The sequence below is a fragment of the Scyliorhinus torazame genome, chromosome 3 (assembly GCF_047496885.1).
Source record: "Scyliorhinus torazame isolate Kashiwa2021f chromosome 3, sScyTor2.1, whole genome shotgun sequence".
Taxonomy (NCBI): domain Eukaryota; kingdom Metazoa; phylum Chordata; class Chondrichthyes; order Carcharhiniformes; family Scyliorhinidae; genus Scyliorhinus; species Scyliorhinus torazame.
Window position 1 is genome coordinate 198,411,951 of NC_092709.1, and position 23,188 is coordinate 198,435,138.

General features: G+C 47.5%; 1 protein-coding gene across 7 annotated transcripts in view; it reads right to left on the reverse strand.

Moving 5' to 3' along the window:
• The window catches only part of corin (corin, serine peptidase), a 420,139-nt gene that overhangs the window by 49,976 nt on the left and 346,975 nt on the right, over positions 1 to 23,188 (reverse strand). For all 7 annotated transcript variants that reach the window (XM_072496714.1, XM_072496713.1, XM_072496715.1 and 4 more), the window contains exons 14-17: positions 13,519 to 13,632; positions 12,221 to 12,331; positions 10,373 to 10,502; positions 6,553 to 6,675 (exon numbers count right to left, since the gene is read on the reverse strand). In XM_072496714.1, coding sequence (XP_072352815.1) covers positions 6,553 to 6,675; positions 10,373 to 10,502; positions 12,221 to 12,331; positions 13,519 to 13,632 — 478 coding nt within the window. The remainder of the gene's footprint in view (positions 1 to 6,552; positions 6,676 to 10,372; positions 10,503 to 12,220; positions 12,332 to 13,518; positions 13,633 to 23,188) is intronic.

Here is a 23,188-nt window from a genome sequence, read left to right on the forward strand (position 1 = left end):
ACAGCTGTCAGTTCATGGCCCGCCGGTTTTATACAGCATGTAGAAGGGGGCGACCCACCACTCAGTGGGGGAATACATATTCTCCATCTCTGGGAATACCAATCCCCCAGTCTGATAGGTGTCCCAAAACCTGCTTAAGGTTTCATCAGTGCCCCATGACCTGCTTAAGCCCAGGTTATGACATTTTCTCTCTGCCATCAGGGCTCAAAGAGGCAAGTATTAAGGTATTTAAAAACAACCGTTGTTCTGCCGACAATGTGTCAGAACAGAAATAATGAGGAAAAATAAACCCTCTCTCCCAAAAGCTGCTTGATCTGCTGAGTCCACCTGTAAAAGCCAAACAAGGACCAGTCGACTTCAGAAGCCATCGCAGCTGCTAAACTGAATTCCAAATTTGTATATTTTTAAAATATTTTATTCAGGCATTTTCATGAAAACAAACCAAAGTAGAAGCAAAATTATTCAGCATTATAAATAACCGATACCCCCTCCCCACGCTCCTCACTCCCCTTTTGATGACTCCTCAATCCTCTTTAAAGAAGTCAATAAATGGCTTCCACCACCGAGTGAACCCGTCAACCGATCCCCTCAGGACAAACTTGACCTTCTCCAGCCTCAGGAATTCTGCCAGGTCGCTCACTCACACCCCCGCTTTCGGAGGCTCCAAGTCCCTCCATCCAAGTAAGATCCGTCTCTGGGCTATCAGGGAGGCAAAGGCCAAGACATCGGCCTCTCTCGCCCCTGGACCCCCGACACCCCGAATATCGCCACTTCTGGACTCAGGGCCATCCTTACCCCCAACACCTCGGACATTATGTCCGCAAACCCCTGCCAGAACCTCTTTCGTTTCGGACATACCCAGAACATATGGACGTGATTCGCATGCCTCCCCATGCACCGGCCACACCTGTCCTCTACCCCCTCAAAAAACCTACTCATCCATGCTGCTGTCATATGTGCCCTGTGAATCACTTTAAACTGGATGGGGTTTAGCCTCGCACACGACGAGGACGCATTCACCCTCCACAGGGCCTCAGCCCACGTCCCAGCCTCCATCTCTCCTCCCACCTCCTCTTCCCACTTATACATTATACCCCTCACTGGGGCCCCCTCCCAATCCATCAGCTCCTTATAGCTCAGATACCTTCCCCTCCCTTATATCCTCCTTCAACATCACCTTGTCTTGCAACCCCAAGGATGGTAACCCAGGAAAAGACAGCAACTCTCTCCTCACAAAATTCTGAACCTGCAGGTACCTGAAACCGTTCCCCTGGGCAACTCATACTCTTCCTCCAGGTCGTCCAATTTTGCAAAACTGCCACCTACGAACAGGTCACCGTATCGCTCAATCCCTGTCTGCCGCCACCCCCGGAATCTCACATCTAGCCCCTGTGCAAACTTATGATTATCACAGATCGGTGCCCACACCGAGGCACCCTCCAGTCCCAAATGCTGCCTTCACACTCTCAAGACCGACATCACCGCTGGGATCACAAAGTGCCTGGCTGGTGAGAATGGCAGAGACACTGTCAACAATGCCCTTAAGCTTGTTCCCCTTCAGGAAGCCGCCTCCATCCACCCCCATGCCAACTCCTCCCCCACAACCCATTTCCTAACCATGGCAATGTTCGCTGCCCTGTAGTAGTTCATTATATTCAGCAACGCCAGACCATCCCCCTCGCTTCAGCTCCAAAAATGCCGTTTCAACCTGCGAGGTCTTCCCCGCTCATACATACAAACCCAGAGATTAAAGAATGACTTCCGGACAAAGATCAAGAGGTTCTGAAATATGACCAGGAACCTTGGTAGCACCCTCATCTTTACTGTCTGCACCCATCCCACCTGCGGCAATGCCCAGGTATCCAAAACTCACCCCCAATACCTTGAATGGCAACTCGCCTAACCTCCTCTCTTGCCCTCTGATCTCAATCAGGAACACTTCACCCTTTCCCACGTTCAACTTGTACCCGGCGAACCATCCAAAGTCTTCCAAAATCCCGATAACACACCCAATGGGTCCGAAATATAGTACAGAGAAGCCCTGTGCCATCGCCGCTAGCACCACTTCCTCCTGCCCCTCCGAAGGCATCATAATTACATTAAGCAGCCTCCTGACATTCGCCGACAGCTGTCTCCCTTTCTCAAACCCCGTTTGGTCCTCGTCTATCACCCCAGGGATGCAGGCCTCAATTCGCGAAGCCAACACCTTCGCCAGCAATTTGTCATCTACATTTAATAGCGATAACGGGTGGTACACTGCTCCATATCCTTGTCCTTTTCCAACATCAAAGTGATGGATGCCTACGATAGTATAGAGGGGAGTTCTCCCCTCCACCTTGCCTCATTATATGCCCTCACCAGTGGTGGCCCCAGGTCCCCCACAAACTAAACTCCACCGGGAACCAATCCGGACCTGTGGCCTTCCCTGCCTGCATCACCCCCATACTTTCCATCACCTCCCTCAACCCGATAGGGGCCCCCAATCCTCCTCCACCCTGGGAATCACCAACCTGTCCAGGAACCGCCGCATTCCCTCCCTCCCGGCCGGGGGCTCCGACTCATACAATCTCCTGTAAAACCCTCAAACATCCCATTCACCCCCCCGGGTCCAGCAATACCCTTCCTGCCTCATCCTTTACACTGCCACTCTCCATCCCCACCTCCTGCTTCCTCAGCTGGTGGGCCAGCATGCTGTTCGCCTTCTCACCATATTCAAATACTGCCCTTCTGGCCCTCCATAGCTGCCTCACTACCTTCCCGTGGGCACTAGCCTGTACGTCTTCTGGAGCCTGTGCCTCTCTTTCAGCAGCCCCGCCTCCGGGGCCTCAGAATATTTCCTGTCCACTCTCAGAATCTCTTCCATCAGCCTTGCCATGTCTGCCCATTCCGCCTTCTCCCTATGCGCCCAAATTGAAATAAACTTCTCCCGAACCACCGCCTTGAGTGCCTCCCACAGTGTGGAGGCCGTGCCCTCCCAGTGTCATTTAGCTACACGTAACCCTGGATGACGGCCCTCCCCCGCTCGTACACCTCCTCATCTGCCAACAATTCCACATCCAGCCTCCACTGAGGGCGCTGCCCCCCCCCCCACTCCTCCAGTCCACTCGCAAATCCACCCAGTGTGGTGCGTGATCGGAAACCACGATCGTCGAATACTCTGAATCGACCCCCGCCAACAATGCCCTGTCCACCACAAAAAAGTCAATCTGGGAGTACAGCCAGTACACATGGGAAAAATATGAGAATTCCTTCACCTTCGGCCTCCCAAACCTCCACGGGTCCAAAATAATATTCTCACTTCTGAAAAGTCAGGGGGTGGTTTAGCACAGTGGGATAAACCGCTGATTTGTAATGCAGAACAAGGCCAGCAGCGCAGGTTCAATTCCCGTACCAGCTTCCCCGAACAGGCACCGAAATGTGGCGACTAGGGGCTTTTCACAGTAACTGCATTGAAGCCTACTTGTGACAATAAGTAATTATTATTTTCATTATTATATTATTAAGTCACCCAGAGGCAGGTCGGGTACAACACCCCCTTCTTAAAGAGGACAGCCTTGACCCGATTAAACCTAGCCCTCCGCTTCACCAGTTCTGCACCCATATCCTGGTACACCCGCAGCTCGTTCCCTTCCGAGGTGCACTTCCTCGTCTGCCTCACCCACCGAAGGATCTTCTCCTTATCCAGAAAGCGATGTAACTGCACTACCGTCGCCCTTGGCTGCTCTTGCACTTGGGGCCTCCGCATCAGCACTCAGTGCGCTAGGTCGACCTCCAGGGGCCGGTCAAAGGCCCCCTCCCACATCAACTGCTTCAACATTTTAGCCACATACTTGCCGGCCTCCGTACCTTCCATACCTTCAGGCATCCCCACAATCCTCAAATTCTGCCTCCTGGAACGGTTCTCCAGATCCTCCAACTTTTCTTTCAGCCTCTTCTGAGTCTCCCGCATCATCCCCACGTCAGCCACTAACGAGGCCAACTGCTCCTCGTGCTCCCTCACCGCCTCCTTCACTTTCTGGATCGCCCGGCCCTGGGACTTCAGCCTCTGTTCCACTCTCCCGATCTCTGCTCTAACCGGCTCCACCAGTTTGGCCAGGTCCTTCAGGGCCTCCTTCCTCCGCTCCACCAGTTTGGCCAGGTCCTTCAGGGCCTCCTTCCTCTGCTGGCTGAACTTAACATTCAGAAATTCCACTAACTGCTCCGTTGACCATTGGGTGGGCAGAACAGGCCTTTGCCCTCCGCCACCTTATCATGTATCCTGTTCCAGGAGCTCTTTTCTTCTCGTCCCACTCCTAGTTCGTGGATCCATCCACAAGCCCCACCAGAGAGGAGTTACACTTTCACCAGGTACTCCTACACTTCTTTCCATCCAAAACTTCGCCCTTCAGGCAGGGAAAGGACAAAAAAAATACACCTTGAGTGGGAGCCACCAGATGTGTGACTGTTCACTCCATGGCCGCCACCGGAAGTCTGAATTTCAAATTTCAATACCTTCACTTTGGAAACATAGAAAATAGAGGCAGGAGGAGCCCATTCGGCCCTTTGAGTCTGTTCCGTCTTTCATTATGATCATGGCTAATCATCCAACTCAATAGCCTAATCCCGCTTTCTTCCCCAAATCCTTTGATCCACTTCGCCCCAAGTGCTATATCTGACTTCTTCTTGAAAACATACAATACTTTGGCCTCACCTACTTCCTGTGGTAATGGATTCCTCAGGCTGACCACTCTCTGGGTCAGTAAATTTCTCCTCATCTCTATCCTAAATGGTCTATCCCGTATCCTCAAACTGTAACCCCTGATTCTGGACACCCCCACCATCGGGAACATCCTTCATCCATCTATCCTGTCTAGTCCTGTTAGAATTTTATAAATTTCTATGAGAAACAATTCAAGCAGTGGGCCTGCAACAAATCACACAGAGACTGATTTAAAACCCCATCTTCAACTTTATTTCTTAATTTGTCTGAACATTTGTTTTTTATCACTTTTGCTTCAGTGACTCGCAGCAGTAGTTTTGGAATAAACTAACCTTTATCTTGTTTCAGGCAAAAGCATTTCTGCTGGATTATTTTTAATTTGAACCATTCATAAAGTAAAAGGAAGCTACATACACACACACACAAATTCTTAGCTCACGGGCCACTTTGAAGAAACACTTTGATGTGGTTGTGACCAGATAGTCTCTGGCTCTGAAATCTGCGTTGAAATGTTGAAATCTAGTGGGATTCTCGCATATGGTGTATGTGATTGAGCCTCCTTTGTCACATGGAATGTGTGAGCCCATTAACTCCCCCTGACGGATAAGATGAACCATGTTATTGATTAAAGAGGGTCATGGCCATAGTGGAAACAGTCACGGAATATGAATAAAACTAATGTAATTCTCCCTACCAAAGAACTGCAGAGAACACCACTAGTGATATATTATATGTATTACGGCACTGCCTGTATATTAGAGGTATAATGGTAAATCCCTGCCTGCTGGCTCCGTCCAGCAGGTGGCGTATAAAAGTGTGTGCCCTCCGGCGCTGCAGCCACTCTGGATCCAGCTACAGGAGGCACAACATCTTGTTCAATAAAGCCTCGATTGTTCCACCATTCTCGTCTTGTGGTAATTGATGGGGCATCAAGAACGTCCTTTAAATTATTCCCAGAATTAACAATAGGTCAAATTTGGAAGCCAATATGGATAGTATTTACTCAAAGGATCACATGTCATGTTTGCAAAGCAGTCAAATGTCTTGCAACATTCTAGATTATCCAAGTGTGACGGCACGGTGTCGGACTCTATATAATTTTCTCGAATATTAATCCTTAATTCTTATTTCTAATCCTTGAATATTAATCCGTTTTAGGGATTGGCAATGAATACTGGCCTAGCTGGCAACTCCCAGATCCCATGAAGGAATGAATAAATAAAAAATTCATCTGAAGAGTATTTAGTAGGAATGAAACTTCATTTATTTCTAAAAAGGGAAGTTTACCAGATAAGACATTTTCAATTAATTTTGATGGACAGAGGTTCAAGAGGTCTACATATACGGAATGGAATAAATACATGAGGCAGAAGTTTTTCAATTCAGGTAGCTGTTATAACCTGCCCGTTTTCTATTGGCTGGGGACAATTGGCTATGTTATTTGAGGAATATGAGCTCCCCCAATGAGAGGGGGTGGGGCAATCATTAGCAGCACAGCTGTATAAATAGAGCTGGTCAGTGTGGTACCGGCTAGAGAGGGAACCAGGAGTAAACTATTGGCCCTGTGTACATAGTCTTATAAATAAAGTTGTGTTTGACTCTACAAACTTGTGCTGGATTCTTCATGACCCTCACAAAAGTAGCATTGCCAGTTCATGAACAATAGCTTTGCAAGATGCCAGGCCACACACTCAAGAAAGCCAGGATACAATCGCATGCAAATATTTTAATTCTCTATTAACCCAGCAGGTTTTCATATTTGAGTTAGTTTTCTTGCATCCGTGCCATTGAAGGTTTTTATAATGCTTTTTGAGTTTCCCATTTAAATCCATCACACATTTTCTGGCTCTTACCCCTTTTGTAATAAGGCCTGTAGATTGGAAACATTCTTATTTCGCCAATCAGAACTCAGGCATAACCACTTTCTGCGTTGCGTTTGGTTGTAATCTGTCACTATTTGAGTGACTGGAGGGCCCCTGTCAACAAAACATGAGAGTTGTTAAACGGGAGAAAAAAAGGCACACTGACATTATTAATTTGTTTAATGATCATTTGACCTGGCCTTGTTTTTCTAAGCCTAATTTGTATAAACAAAATAAGTTACAAAAAAACTTTCACATAACATTTACAGACAATTGTTAATTAACACATTCTGACCAAGTCTTTGCATTTGTCCATTTTCTACAAAGTAGACATTCCCTGACCAGCAACAGTTCACTGTGATTAAAACAAATAATTATTGGGTGGTGAGTAGGAGATTTAATAAGGCCCCATAGCCTGATTCCTCCCTCCCAAGCCGGTACAGAGCTGACCTTCACCATGCTGGCCTGCCTGCAGCTATAATGTGCTGCAGCCAGATCAGCCTGATTGACCGGCAACTCCATTAGTCCCAGCAGCACGGAGAGCACGCTAGTGGCAGCTTCTGGAACTGCAACAAGAGGAGGAAGCAAACGAGAAAATGCTGGAAAATCTCAGCAAGTCTGGCAGCATCTGTAGGGAGAGAAAAGAGCTAACATTTCGAATCCAATGACTCTTTGTCAAAGCTAACAGACAGAGAAAGTGGGAAATATTTATACTGTGGAGTGAGAATGAAAGATGAGTCATAGCCACAGAAACCGGTGCGGTTTCTCTCCCTACAGATGCTGCAAGACTTGCTGAGATTTTCCAGCATTTTCTCTTTTGTTTCAGATTCCAGCATCCGCAGTAATTTGCTTTTAACAAGAGGAGGAAGAAGGCCCATGGATCCCCAAAGCCGATAAGTAGAGGTCTTGGGCAGGGAGGGTTTTGGCAGATGAAGGAGAGGGGTGCTGTTGTGTTTATGGCTGCAGGGGTTAGTAAGAAAGGGCGGGGGGCTTCATCTTAGGTATGAGGATAAAGTGGGGATATGGCATTGAGATAAAAAGATCAGCCATGATCATGTCGAATAGCAGAGCAGGCTCAAAGGGTTCAATGGCCTACTTCTGCTCCTAGTTTCTATGATCTGCAAAGGGAGCCCCTGAACCGAACACCCCCACCCCAAACCCCAACCCCACTTTCCTTCCCGCCCTTTGACGAGTGTAGTTAAAAATCAGGCTGCCCACACCAAGCCTTTTATGTCTTGGTAACAAACCTGATTGACCCTTGAATACCTATTCACATATGATGGGCAGGCTGCCTCTTTATTATAGGGGTGAGCTCGGGAGGGGGTGGTGGGCAGGTGGTGAGGTGAACACTCGCCATATTTTACATGTCGTCGTTCCCCCGGAAACTCGCAGAACAGGGGAATGTAAAATGCAGAATGCTATTTTCCCCTAAGCAGTCCCACTCAACAATTATCACATTCTAATCTGCCATAAAAGGTGAAATAATGTGCTCTTGTTAACAGGTACTTGACTAGTCAGCAAGATTGCAGAATCACTAAATTGCCATTAACAGGAAAGTCACGAGGCACATAACATCCACTTGAAATGGATATCTTACATATCTTTTTAGTACAGCTTTTATTTTTACAGAAGTCATCTATTAGTTGTGTTTACAGTGAAGTAATTCCAAGGAACATTCCAACAGGAAGAAAGACTACTAGCAGCTTCTGGTCTCATTTCACAATCATCTAAATCCTTTAGGTTTTCCTTTTCTTTTCTTCTTTTCTGTATTTACACTAATAGTAGATGTTTGTTTTGTATCAACAAAAAACAACTTCAAGAATTACAAAAGATATTTCAATCATTTAAAGAGTTAAGAAAACTTTTTATTTTCTTTTGATTGCTGAAACATTGGATCCTTTTTTTCATAAATTTCAAGTACCCAATTATTTTTTTCCAATTAAGGGGCAATTTAGCGTGGCCAATCCACTTAATCTGCACATCTTTGGGTTGTGGGGGTGAGACCCACGCAAACACGGGGAGAAAGTGCAAACCCCACAGTGACCCGGGGCCAAGATCGAACCTGGGTCCTCAGTGTCTCAGTGCTAACCACTGTGCAACCATAGCGCCCGGAAACATTGGATCCTTTTCACTTAAGACATACCTAAGAAAAATATTGACTTTGCATTTCCTTTTTTAGATGCCAAGTCAGGTTTTGGATTGTGAGAAATTGCTGTTTCAATTTGATATTGGTTGAGATAGTTCACTTTTCGTACCTGGGAACTGAACAATTTCTGAATTTACCCAGACAAGTTTCACTGGCACCAAGGAGCGTGACCATTTAGGCAGGATATTAATCACCCATGTAGAGTATCAATAACATAAATTGACAACTCTGGTCATAGGCCTACATTAATGGACGATGGTGAACTAAATATTCACAGACAAATCCAAAGTCAAATTGCAACATTAGCTGCAAAGTGATGTGTCAGGGTGCATCCTGTGAGCCGGTTAGGGATAGAGATTTATTAATCAGTAAAAGGGTGGCCCGCAAATTACTGCACTTAAGAAAAATATATAAGCATTCTTCATGGTTTCCAGATCCAGGAGAAGGTTATCCATGGCACTAATGGATAACAGCATTTGAAATGAAGTGCAAAATACATGTTAAATTTCAAAATACTTTTGACAAGTGATGAGAAAAGGCCTTTCTCCCAGTGTAAGGCTGGAATACTTTAGCTCCCTCCTGTTAGGCAAGCCCTGATTTGGAAGGTTTATTTTTTAAGTAGTAGTGCACTGATGTTAGGGTAACAATATGGTAAACCTTAAATAGTGTGTTCCCTATTACTGAGAAGATTGTTTTCAAACAATATTTGTAGACAGCACAGCAGATCCACCTCGCTTTGTACAGAAAGGGAAACGCGGGTCATCGCAGAATCCCTCCAGTACAGAAAGAGGCCATTTCTTAACAATGATTAAAATTATCTTCATACAGAAATAAGGAATATCATTTCTTTCAGGGGCAGATGTCAGATTTCAACATTAGAAGAATGATGAATTATGCAAAGGTACTAAAACCTGGATTCTCCAACCACACCCCAGCAAACTTCAGCTCCTTCAGAATGGGAGAGAACAAAAAGAGAATGGGAGCTGGAGGGTGGGAGTTAGCGAGTCAGGGAGTCAGATGTTCACACAACTAAATGTAACAGGCAACGTCCTGTGCTAGCATATTCAAGTCCGATTCTAGAAATGTTCTTCAAAGTTGCATTGCCCTCACTCACTATCTATCAGTGTTAAAACATTTACAGGATGCCTATAAAACTTGGGTGCCTGCCCATTACTACTTCAGAATGTTTTTATTGTTTGCAAGTCCATCATAAATTGCAAGGTAATCTGTTTACAACTAGATAACACCCTCTACAAGCTCATGCTGCATAATGTTTGAGAGTCAAACTGAAGTCTTGGTACACGTCTACCTAGGCTCAATGAGTACTTTCATCCAGTGCTTCTTCAAAGGCTGCTCATTTCTGCTTTTGTACAGTCAGTGATATTTACTTTTCTCAGGTTGGATTCAGTGAAGGAATGTTAATCTCAATTGCTGTATGTTTCTACAACCCAACTTTTCAAAGTGGTCACTTTTTTTAACGGCAAAGCAAGTCAACTTTTAGTGAGCTCAATAAAAAAAAAATCTGTCTTAAAGGAGCACTTATTCTGTCAATCAACATATCTTGGCTAAGTAGGCCAGATTACTGCACATGAATTGCAAATGTAGTTGAGTGTTGAAAGTGCCCCTTAATCAAGAATCTACAGTACTACAAGCTACTGACCTTACCCTAAACCAATCTGCTTGCAGGCCAGCTGGCTGAGTTCCTCCTGCCAATCATCAGCACATACATGGTAATCAGCGGTCGACCTGTGCACAACTAGTTGAGACAAGGAAGCTGCACTGTCCAATAATGACACTGTAAACAAGCCACAGAGACAATATTTTTATTATCATAGAATCATACAGAATTGAAAGAGGCCATTCAGCCCATCATGCACATTCTGGCTCTTTGAAAGCACTAACAAATAGTCCTGCACACCATTCTTCCCAACAACCCTGAAAGTCTTTTCCCCATCAAGTATTTATCCATTTCCTTTTTGAAAATTACAACTGAATCTACTTACACTCTAGGTAGTGTATGCCAGATCATACAGAGGGTGGGTTGGCAGGCAGGTGGGGGGAGTAACATTTGTTGTAATGCCGTGGGTGCCATTCCTGCACCCGCCTGCCAGCTCTAACTCCCACGAGGACCATGAGGAAACCATTGCTGATCTCCCTGTAGGACTCATGGAGTACGAGCTTTCCAGATATGGCACAGCGGCCATCCAACTGGAGTTTGTTACAAACTAACATAAAAGCCAGTCCAAAGCCTGGTCTGGTGTGGTTAATTCTCACAGCAAGGACTGTATTGAGAGGGAGTTACTACCTTGAGCAGAATATTGTAAATAGTTAAACTGCCCAACTCTGACTCCACCCCACTGCAATTCTAAACGCTGCAGGGGAGCCGTTGTGTGGCCCACCTGTTCTTGGGCCAATTGGGCCCATAAGTGGCCAATTAATAGACACAGAATGCCTCTTCCCACCCCACCACAATCTTTGTCATGGTGGGCGAAGGCTGGAGCCACGTTTGCTGGGACAAGAGATCTGCCAGCTATTTGATTGGCTGGCAGATCTCAAGGGTGAGACTTTCTCCCCAGAAGGGACAGAAGTCTAACCCTGACTCAATTAACACCCTTCTGAGTATTGAACAGCTACAGAGGAACCCACCAGAGTGGGCTCGCCACCAACGTTTACATCAAGATCGGAACCCCACCAACATAAAGTCCTGCCTCAAAAGTTATTTTTTCTCTTGACTTTTCTCTTGAAAGTCCGTATCTTCAGGGGATTTGGCTATAGTGATATCACATCCAAGCCAAACTCAAGGCCAATGAGCACATTCTGCAGTGGGAGTCCCTGAACAGTCATCAGAAGTGTAAATCTTGGCTGATCTTTTCTCCAACATAACACAGGACTGTTGTGGCCAACAGTAACCAACATTGTCACACTGGCTGAAGTCATCAAACCAAGCACAGGCCCAAGTCTGAACTCAAGGCATTCTTAAGCTGTGTGGCCGAGTTTCACACAAGGCAGAGAAGTTAACAACTGAGTCATAAAAAAAGATTTCTTTCTTATAAAAAGAGGATAATCGTGTCAGGTATATTTCATCATATGTAGGTTCAGCTGATGAGATCAGCTTCAAATCCAAAACATTATAATCTCTATCACTACACCTACATTTCCAACCTTAATGGGCTGGAAATATACAGAGAACAATAATATTGCTTTCTATATGAATTTAAATGATTCCGAAGCACAGGACTGAAATTTCATTCTTGTATTAAATGACGGAGGGTATACAATGTTGAACTGAACCTTTGCAATTATTTCCCAGAAATTCAGAGTTACATAATTTCAGTCGCAACAGTGCACCAGGTTATCAAACAACAGTATTAATAATCAAAGTATTGTATAAAGCACTGATAGTGTCAGTGTCATCAGTTCAAATCCAGTATCTATTTGCACTTGAATACAAAGACCAGCACATGAGTTAAGGTTCCTGTCCCAATCAACCAGAGATTACTGTGCAACACTCACCACAGTTCCATTCATCTGAGCCATCGGGGCAATCTCTCCTCCCATCACACCAAACATGATGGGACACACAAGCATGGTTAGTGCAGACCACCTCATTATCATTACAGGATGCTGGAAAGAGGAAAAGACAAGGAATCAAAATAATTTTATTGCAAGGCTTAAAATACGCAGTCCTATTTCTTGGCAGAACAGAACAATTAAAAATTTAGAACAAAATAAGACTAACTCACAAGAAAATCCATACTAGACTATTGCTTCATTCAGAAATTCCTCTTGTATGACTGACTCAGAATGGAAACAAATAATTCCAAGTGGAAAAGCAGATATTTAATTTAAAAATATCATTAGTTTTGTTTCATCAGGTTGGTTCCCTTTTGAATTTTACCAATTTCAGATTATTTTTAATTGAAAACAATCTTTCTGAAACATCCACTTGAAAAAGAATACCCGCATATGTTTAATGTTGTCACACTCTGCTGTAAAGTATTCCGAACATTTCCCATAAGGTACTGGTGTGTTCTCAGTGACTGAGCTGGGTGAAAGATCAACTATCAGTCTTGCACACTTGTCAGCTATTTAAGAGTAGCTGCTCCTTTGAAAGTAAACGGGTATATTTATATACCTCTCACAGTGTGCAAGTGATATGCTGCTTTCTCCATTATAAAAAAACCTGAAGTTCTTCAAAAAATGTTTTAAATCATATTATTGTTTTTGGATGGATTGTTGATCACTATGAAAATATGGCATTTAAATAAATCAAAATAGGATATGCCATTCAGCAAAAACATTCAACACTAACAAATGTATATTTTTAAAATCCCAATAATGTAAATTCAGTAAGCAGATGCTCCTCATTTGGGAGGAGAATTATGGAAGGCAATTCACTCCTGAAAAGGAGTCAGTCACACTTCTGTTTGTCACTAATGATTTACGGGCTCACTGCACACTTCAAACAGCCTAGTAATTCACAGTTACCAGGATAACCTCTATATTCATATAATGGAAACTTTGATTTTATGCTCGCAAGTCCCTGGGGTGATATGGAACGCCATGTCTTAAGGTCATGGTGTTGCTGTGGGGGAAAGCACATTGCTTTGAAGCATGATGCTAAGTAGCCTCAATGCACTGAGTAACTGTAGAGCTATGTTAATATCTACCAGTCAGTATGTTTAGCTGCAATAAGTTTGGAACAGAAAGAAGGTTTAAAAGCAGAGCATCACTAGACCCTAAAGACATGCTCTGACGCAAAACTATTCAATTTGGCAACAGAAAAATACAAAATGCCAGTGATGAATTACAGCAATTCTTTTCATCCGCCTTGTCAGTACAGTCCTGGAAACCATCACAGATCATTGCATGCTTGATACAGGTCTTGTCAATGGGGCATTCCCAGAGGCCTCTCTCACTACAACCTGAGAAGAAACGAAAATAAGTCAAGAGCTCCAAAGAGGAACAAATAAATTGATTGCCAACTTTTGTGGAAAATTAACAAAGAAAAAGAAAATCAGTTTATATTATTATGCTTTACATAGAATGTATGCTGAATTATCTTGTTATTATCTTCTCAGAAATGTGTCCTAAGATTTGTTTTCCAGGATCAAAGTATTCAGAGGTTTAAATGAGTACCTCTGGCTAAGAACTCAGTGGTGTAATCTAATGTCAATGCACCTATCAGATCACAGAACCTCTTCATATCCTCCTATTGTTCTTAACATTTGCTTACTACTCTTCCCCAGTCAGAGAATGGCAGCAGAGATACCTGTCTTAGTTTATCCCAGTAAAGGAGTACTCAAATTCCTCAACATACCAAAACATATTCAGTTCCACCTAAAGTAAAGTGTGTAAAGAACCCAACTAACCCAAATCCTAATACAGTCCATAATTTTGCTTATTGAAACACTATGCCATTCTAGCAAATAAAAAAGAGAATAATGGGAGCATTGACCAGGTCATGCAGTTTTGGAGAGGTAAACAAGTTAACTTTTTAGCTCAATGATCTTTCATTCTGTTTCCCCATCTACAAGTGTTGCATGACCAGCTGAGGCATTTTCTCTATTTATTTTGGATTCACAGTATCCATATTATTATGCTGCTGAACTTCCATTCTGAGAAATTGTTTCAGTAGGGGCTGGGTTAGCTCAGTGGGCTAAAAAGCTGGCTTGTAAAGCAGAACAAGGCCAGCAGCGCGGGTTCAATTCCCGTACCGGCCTCCCTGAACAGGCAACGGAATGTGGCGACTAGGGGCTTTTCACAGTAACTTCATTGAACAATAAGCGATTTTCATTTCATTTCATTTCAGTCATATAAACTGGCTGTTTGGCCCTAATCTTTCTATAATGTTACAATTATGAGGTTTGCAAGATTATGCTGCTTTAGCATTGTATCATTTAGTTTATAAGTTTGGGATTGTAGCTTTAAATGTAGGGTAGTTGAAGGGGAATATGTGACCTGTGGGGGAGTCTGCCTGACATAAAGTCTTTAGAAATCTAACAGATCTTGTTGTTAGAGATCAAAGGAAGACTCAGATTGTGTATTTTTAAATATGTTTTTATTGGGTTTACACATTTTGTATTTCACAACTCGTATGTTATGTGTTACCCTTTACATAACCGCGCCGACCAGAGAAAAAACCAAACAGAACATAACAAAAATTAGCAAGAAATAAAAGGAGGTAAACAGACAGGTAGATGCCAGTACAGATATTTACACACAATTGCTTTCCCTCCTGCTGTGTGTCCCCCTTTGAACTATGTACCTTTGTTGCAGTTCCCAGTTTGGCCTGGGTATTTATAGATGTCTATCTACAGTTTTAGTCCCTTGCCCCTCTCAATTTCATTGTGTGTCCTCCCCTCCCACCCCAGCCCCCCTTTCATTTTCATCTCTATCCTGTGACTCGCTTGCGTCTCCTGCTTCCCCGCCACTCCCCCCACTTACTCTATTGGTTGCTGGCTATGAACATGTCCTGGAACAAGTTGGTGAACCGTTTCCATGTCCGGTGCAAGCCCTCTTCTGACCCTCGGATGGCAAATTTTATTTTCTCCAGTTTGGGAAATTCCGCCTGGTTGGACAGCTAGTCTGCAGCCTTGGGTGGTGGTGCCAATCACCAGTCGAGCAGGATTCTCCATCTGCCAATCAGGGAGAAAAGGGCGGTGGCCCCCCTCCCCATGAAGAGTTCTGGCTGGTCTGAGACCACGAAGAATGGCACTTTTGGGCATGGCTCCACCCTAACACCCACAATCCTGGACATGGCCTCAGAGAAGGCCATCCAGCACCAAGCAAGTCTGAGGCAGGCCCACAACATGGGCCTGAGCCGTCCAATGCCCTATCTCGCGGCACATGTGCCAACGCACAAGTAGACCGTCTCCAAGCCCTCCACGAGGACCTCTGCCACCCGGGGGTCACTCGTTTCTACCACTTCATAAAGGCCCGCAACCTCCCGTACTCCGTCGAAGAGGTCCGAACAGTCACCAGGAACTGCCAAATCTGTGCAGAATGCAAACCACATTTTTTCAGGCCAGATAGAACGCACCTGATAAAGGCTTCCCGTCCCTTTGAATGCCTCAGTTTGGATTTCAAAGGCCCCCTTCCCTCCACCGATCGCAACACGTACTTTCTTAGCGTCGTTGACGAATACTCCCGTTTCCCCTTTGCCATCCCCTGCCCCGACATGCCCGCGGCCACGGTCATTAAAGCCCTCTGCACCATCTTTACCCTGTTCGGTTTCCCCGCCTACATCCATAGCGATAGGGGGTCCTCCTTCATGAGTGACGAACTGCATCAATTCCTGCTCAGCAAGGGCATAGCCTCGAGCAGGACGACCAGCTACAACCCCCGGGGGAACGGGCAGGTAGAGAGGGAGAACGGAACGGTCTGGAAGACCGTCCTACTGGCCCTACGGTCTAGGAGTCTCCCAACTTCCCACTGGCAGGAAGTCCTCCTGGATGCCCTTCACTCTATCCGGTCCCTGCTGTGCACCACCACTAACCAAACTCCTCACAAGCACCTCCTTGTCTTCCCTAGAAAGTCCGCCTCTGGGATGTCACTTCCGACCTGGCTGGCAGCCCCGGGACCCATCCTGCTCCGGAAACATGTGCAGGCGCACAAATCAGACCCGCTGGTGGAAAAGGTACATCTCCTCCACGCAAACCCGCAGTACGTCTACGTGGCGTACCCAGACGGCCGACAGGACATGGTCTCTCTGCGGGACCTGGCGCCCGCCGGAGCTCCCCACACCCCCCTAACACCAATCACCACCCCCTCACTCCCGCCGGTGCACCCCACAGCCACCCCCTTCCCGGGGGGATCGGTTCTCCTCCCAGGCCTGTCCAGGAGTAAGGAAACAGAAGGGGACAGCGCAATGCTCCCAGAGTCGACCGGACCCGAGCCAGCACCACCACCACCACCCGGGCTGAGACGATCGGAAAGGGCGACCAGGGCACCCTCTCGACTCATCGAATCGGTTTAAGATGTAAATAATTCAGTGGCCAGTAAAAGTGGCATTGTTGTACATAGTTAATGCTGCGAATCGGTTAAGATGTAAATAGTTCAGTGGTCCAGTAAAAGCGGCATTGTTGTATATATTTAAATGGTTAAGGCACCATACCGACCCTGTAAACCCCTACCACCATACCATCCACCACCCCGCCGGGTTATTTTTTAACAAGGGGCAAATGTGGTGGTATGTATTAGGGGTAATACGGTACACCATGATGCCGAGGGGCTATTGGTGGACAGATACTGGGTCCTGATTGGATCTGCCGCCTACTGGGCTCCACCCAGAAAGGCGGGGTATAAGAACCCGGTTTCTCCCAGCAGCTGCATTCTGTAACTGAGCTGTTGGGGAACAAGTCTGCTCAATAAAGCCTCAATTGAGTTTCTCTACGTCTCGCCTCGTGTGTTATCGATGGTGCTACAGTCTGTATGCGCACCATGGGTGCAATTGTACAGTAGTTCCACCTAGGAGCAGAATCCTGCCCATATCCAAACTGGTCCAGTACCTATGAGGTACTTCCATTCAATTCTGTTGAAGGCCTTTTCTCATCCAGGGAGAATATCACTTCCGGTGTTCTCGCCCCGGATGGGGTCATTATCACGTTCAGCTGGCATCTGATGTTCGATGTTAGCTGCCTGCCCTTGATAAAGCACATCTGGTCCTCCACGACTACCTCTGGCACACAGCTCTCCATCTGCTTTGCAAGGGCCCAGGATCTTTGTGTCTGCATTGAGCAGTAAGATGGGCCTGTGGGACCCGAATGCCTTTGGGTCTTTGTCCTTTTTGGGTATCAACGATATTGAGGCTTATATGCTAGTGTCGATGGCAGGCTGCCCCTAAGAAGCGAGTCTGCAAACATCGCCCACAGGTGCGAGGCCAATGCTGGCACGAATGTTTTGTAGAAGTCCGCCGGGAATCCATCTGGCCTGGCACCTTCCCCGCCTGCATGGAATTGGTACTCTCCAAGGCTTCCCACAGTTCTAATGGTGCTTCCAGGCCCCATCTCTTCTCTTCCCCCACAACGGGCATGTCCAGTCCGTCAGGAACTGCTTCATCCCCTAGTCCCGGAGGCTGTACTGCTTGGAGCTGTACAGCTCCCGGTAGAAGTCCGCAAAGGCCTCGTTGACCCTTTCCGACATGGCGACTAGCCTGTCACTGCTGTCCCTAACCTGGGCTAATTCACTCGTGGCTGCCAGCTTTCTCAGCTGGTATGTCAACAGGCAGCTGGTTTTGTCTCTGTGTTTGTAGAAGGTTCCCCGTGTCTGGCGGAGCTGGTACACTGCTTTCCTCGTGGAGAGCATATCAAAATCCATTTATAGCTTCTTCCTCTCCGTCAGTAGCTCTACAGTCAGGGCCGAGGAGTACTGCCATTCCACCTCCACTATGGAGTTGACCAGCTCTTGCCTAAACGCCCTTTCCTTCCTATCTTTGTGCTACTTGTACGTATTAATTTCCCCCCCTCATCACTGCCTTCAGCGCCTCCCAGAAATGGAGACTTCCCTATTCTGGTTGTTGGGAACGTACCCGTCTCTGGCCTGTGATATCCATTCGCTAGATGCCTTATCGGCCAGGAGGGCCATGTGCAGCATCTGTGGGGATCTTTGTGCCCGGTCCCTCTCTAACCTCACATCCACGTTGTACGGAGCTTAGTCAGAGATTAGTATTGCGGAATACTCCGCTCGGACCACCCCTCGAAGCACCGCTTTCCTCACTATCAAAAAGTCGATCCTAGTATATACCCGTTGTACCTGGCAGAAGGAGGAGAACTCCTCTTCCCAGGGTGTGTGAACCTCCATGTGTCCACTGCTCACATATGTTCCAACAACACGCCCAGTTCCTTTGCCATGTTTGATTTTTTTCCCCCAATTTGGGATTTGATCTGTCTGTCCATGGGGCCTGTTCGCCTCCCCCACTCCATGATCAGTTGGTGTGAGTCTCTGTTGGGGATTTCCACCATGGTTTTCTTCATGAATTCCTTGTCATCCAAGTTGGGAGTGTACACGTTTATAAGGATCACTGGGTGCCCCTTCCAGGACACCACTAACCATGACATACCGTCCTCTTCGGTCTGTAACCGTCCTCATCACTGTCGTCTTATTGAGCAACCCCCAAGCCCTCATCACCAAGCGCAAATGGCACAATCTGTCCCGCCCAGCTCCTTCTTATTCGCAGTTGGTCCTTCTCCCTCAGGCGCGTCTTTTGGAGGAAGACTATGTCGGCTTTCATACTTTTCAGATGAACGAAGACTCGGAATTTTTTCACTGGGCCGGTAAGACTCCTTATAATATTCCACAGGTAACCGTCCAGCCCCAGGGCCTTCCCCGACTTCATCCATATTATACTTTCTATTAGCTCCCTCAGCCTTAGAGGCTCCTCTAGCGCCTGCCTCCTCATCATTGAATCTACAGTGCACAAGGAGGCCATTTGTCCCATCGAGTCTACACCGGCCACTGAAAGAGCACCCTACCCAAGCCCACACCTCCACCCTACCCAAGCCCAAACCTCCACCCTATCCCTGTAACCCAGCAACCCCACCTAATTTTTGGACAATATAGGGCAACTTAGTGAGACAAATCCACCGAACCCGCACATCTTTGGGCTGTGGGGGGAAACCGGAGCACCCGGAGGAAACCCATGCAGACACGAGGAGAACGTGCAGACTCCGAATAGACAGTGACTCAAGCCGAGAATCGAACCCGGGTCCCTGGCGCTGTGAAGCAACAGTGCTAACCACTGTGCTACCGTGCCGCCCCATCCAACCTTGGGATTCCAGCCCATCCACAAACTGCCACATATATCCCCTTCCTCGTCCTCCGGATCAGCCCTGTACAATTCCTCACAGTATTCCCTGAATGCTTCATTTGTCCCCCCTGGCTCCGACATTACCTCCTCCTTCACTGTCCGGACCCTCACTGGATTTCCCTGGACGCGGCCTATGTCTGTAGCTGGTGGGCCAGCATACGGCTCACCTTCTTTCCATATTCGTACTGCACCCTCCTCGCCCTTCGTGGTTGCCCCAACAGCTCTTCCCATTGTCAGCCTATCAAACTGCCCCTGTATCTTCTTTCTCTTTGCCAATCCCTCCACAATGGGGGCGCTCGAATACTCCTTGTCCACCTCGACTATCTCGCCCAATAATCGTTCGTATTCCTCTTTCCTTTTCCTATCCCCGTGTGCCTTGAACGAGATAATCTCCCCTCGAATCACCGCCTTCAATGCCTCCCATAATGTGGCCACTGATACGTCCCCATTTTGCTTCAACTCCAAACTTAAAGGCCGCACGGTAGCACAAGTGGCTAGCACTGTGGCTTCACAGCGCCAGGGTCCCAGGATCAATTCCCCGCTGGGTCACTTTGCGGAGTCTGCATGTTCTCCCCGTGTCTGCGTGGGTTTCCTCCGGGTGCTCCGGTTTCCTCCCACAGTCCAAAGACATGCAGGTTAGGTGGATTGGCCATGATAAATTGCCCTTAGTGACTTAAAAGGTTAGGAGGGGTTATTGGGTTACGTGGATAGGGTGGAAATGAGGGCTTAAATGGGTGGGTGCAGACTTGATGGGCCAAATGGCCTCCTTCTACACTGTATGTTCTGTGTTCCACGTAATCCTTAATCACTGGCCCCACCTTACCGCAGGACCCCCTGTCCTGTAACAGGCCTGAGTCTAACCTCCATCTCAGCCTTTGTTCCCGCCCTGAGCTAAGTCGAACCTCCAGCCAGTGCAGCGTATGGTCCGACATTACTATCCCTGCGTACTCTGCCCCCAGTGCCTCCACCACCCCCACCAACACCTCACGGCTCACCACAAAAAAATTGATTGTGGAATATACCTTATAGATATGCGAGAAGAAGGGGTACTCCCTCTCCCCCGGGTTCTTAAATCTCATCCTTTCCATAATCCCTACCAGCTACTTCACCATCCGCAGCCTTCCCATTGACTTGGGGCTGGACCTGTCCACCCTCGACTCCAGCACACAGTTAAAGATCCCCCCCATAATCAACTGATGTGTGGCAAAGTCCGGAATCGCTTCCAGCATCCCCCTCATGATCCCACATCATCCCAATTCTGTGCATGTGCATTCACTAGCACCACCGGCATCCCCTCCAACACCCCGCTCACCATCACATATCTCCCACCCAGGTCCCGCACTTCCTTAGCACTTACAAACCCCGTCTTTTTACTCAGTAAAATGGCCACTCCCCCATTACTTTGAGTCAAACCCAAGTGAAATACTTAATCCACCCATCCCTTTCTCAGTCTAACCTGGTCCCTCACATGGAGGTGCGTCTCCTGCAGCAAGACCACCCACGCCTTCAAACTCCTTTGGTGCGCAAAGACCCCAGATCCCTTCACCGGCCCGTTCAATCCCTGTACGATCCATGTTATTAGTCTGACCGGAGACTTGCACCTCCACCCCCCTCTGCTGTCTGCCATCCTCCCCTACCAATTCTGTCCCCTTTAATTTTACCCTAAACCATGCCCATCCAAGATGGTCCCCTTCTCCACCCATGACCACTCCTCCAACACTGCCACGTCACATCTTCCACCAGCCCACACCTCCCCTCCCTCCCTCCCCATCACCCACTCCTCATCATCCCTCGGCCATCTCCCCCACCTCACTTAAATTCACCAGTATTACCTGCCAGCCGAAATGAAATGAAATGAAACATGAAACTTTTCACAGTAACCTCATTTGAAGCCTACTTGTGACAATAAGCGATTTTCATTTCATTTTTTGTGATGAACGGTTACCCGAAAACAGGAGAATTTTGAAAGGAAAGTGTAACTGAAGATGTGGAGGAGAAGTTACCCTCGAGAGTGGCACTTCTGCTGGTTATCAGACTCGGCAGAAGAAGGTTAAAGACCTGGCCAAGGAACTGAAGGAGGCGTGTGGCCAGCAACAGTTGGAAAGATGGCGGAGGGGGAAGGGTCGTCACAGGTTGGAAAACCCCAGATGGAGCAGCTGATGCCGTTTATTAGAGAGGAGTTTCGCCAACAAAGAAAGGAAATGCAGGAAGGCCATTATGATGAACGGTTACTGCCTTATCATCATGTAAGGTGATGTCCCCGTTAAGACCGGGCTTGGAACCCTGGGGGACTCCGCCTCTGGATCCGCCCACCTGGGAGCCGTATATAAGGGGCCACCTTATAGGCGGCACCCAGTAAGCACCCGTCTCGGCACCAGGCTAGTTCTTAGCTTATTAAAGCCTTCTTTACCGTTTTACTCTCTAGCGTCGTTATCGAGGGTACAACAATTTAATAAGCTAAACGACTTCAGGATGGACGCAGGCCAAAAACCAGAGAAGCCTAATCTGGAAGCACGGACACCGGAGGCAAAGGAAATTTTTAAATACTGGCTCTGATGCTTCGAGGCCTATCTGGACTCCTCAGAGACTCCCATCCTGGGGCCACACAAGTTGTGCCTACTCCACGCCCGGGTGAGTCACAGAGTCTCCACCACGCTCGAAAAGGCGACTACCTATGAAGAGGCGGTCGAGATACTACGCAAGCGGTTTGTCAAACCCATCAACCAGGTATATGCTCGGCATCTGCTCTCTACCTGCCAGCAGCGCTCGGGGGAAACCCTAGACGAATTCGCAGAAAAACTCACCACGCTCGCCAGGGACTGTGACCATCAGGATGTGACGGGGGAAATCCATATGAACCTGCACATCAGAGATGCTTTCGTTTCCGGCATCCGCTCGACCTACATCCGGCAGCGGCTACTCGAAAATGGGGCAAAAGACCTCCAGGACACGCTAACGCTCGCCTCCTCGCTGGAAGTGGCCCAACATATTTTGGGCACATACCCCGCGGACCCTGCGAGCCCCCCTCAGACTTCTCCAGACTCGGCCACGTTACGGGCCTGCGCCACTCGTCAATCCGCCCAGACCGGGGGCACACCGTGCTATTTCTGTGGGCAGGGCCAGCACCCACGCCCACCCTGCCCAGCCCACTCTGCCGTCTGCAGCGACTGCGGGAAAAAGGGGCATTTTGCGAGGGTCTGCCTGGCCAGGCCCAAGGGCCAGAAACACAAAGTACAGCAGGCCCGAAAATCAGGCTCACAGGCCTCGCAACGCAGCTGCGCATCGACCCGACACGCCCCCTTCTGACGCACTATCTTGGCAGCGGCCATCTTCTCGACCCGACACGTGCGACCGACGGCGGCGGTCATTTTACGAATCCGACTCGGCTGAGGACTCGGACTACCCGCAACTGGGAGCGATCACCCTCGACCAAATGCGGCCAAAACAACTGCAGAACTCTACGATGAAGGTCCAGGTCAACGGGCGCGACACTCCATGCCTTTTTGACTCCGGGAGCACGGAGCGCTTTATTCATCCAGAAACGGTAAGGCGCTGCTCCTTGCGCACCCATCCCGTGTCCCAAATCATAGCTCTCACATTCGGGCCCCACTCGGTCCAAATCAATTGCGGATTTCTCGATCCAGGGCGCTGAATACACCCGTTTCAAACTGTAT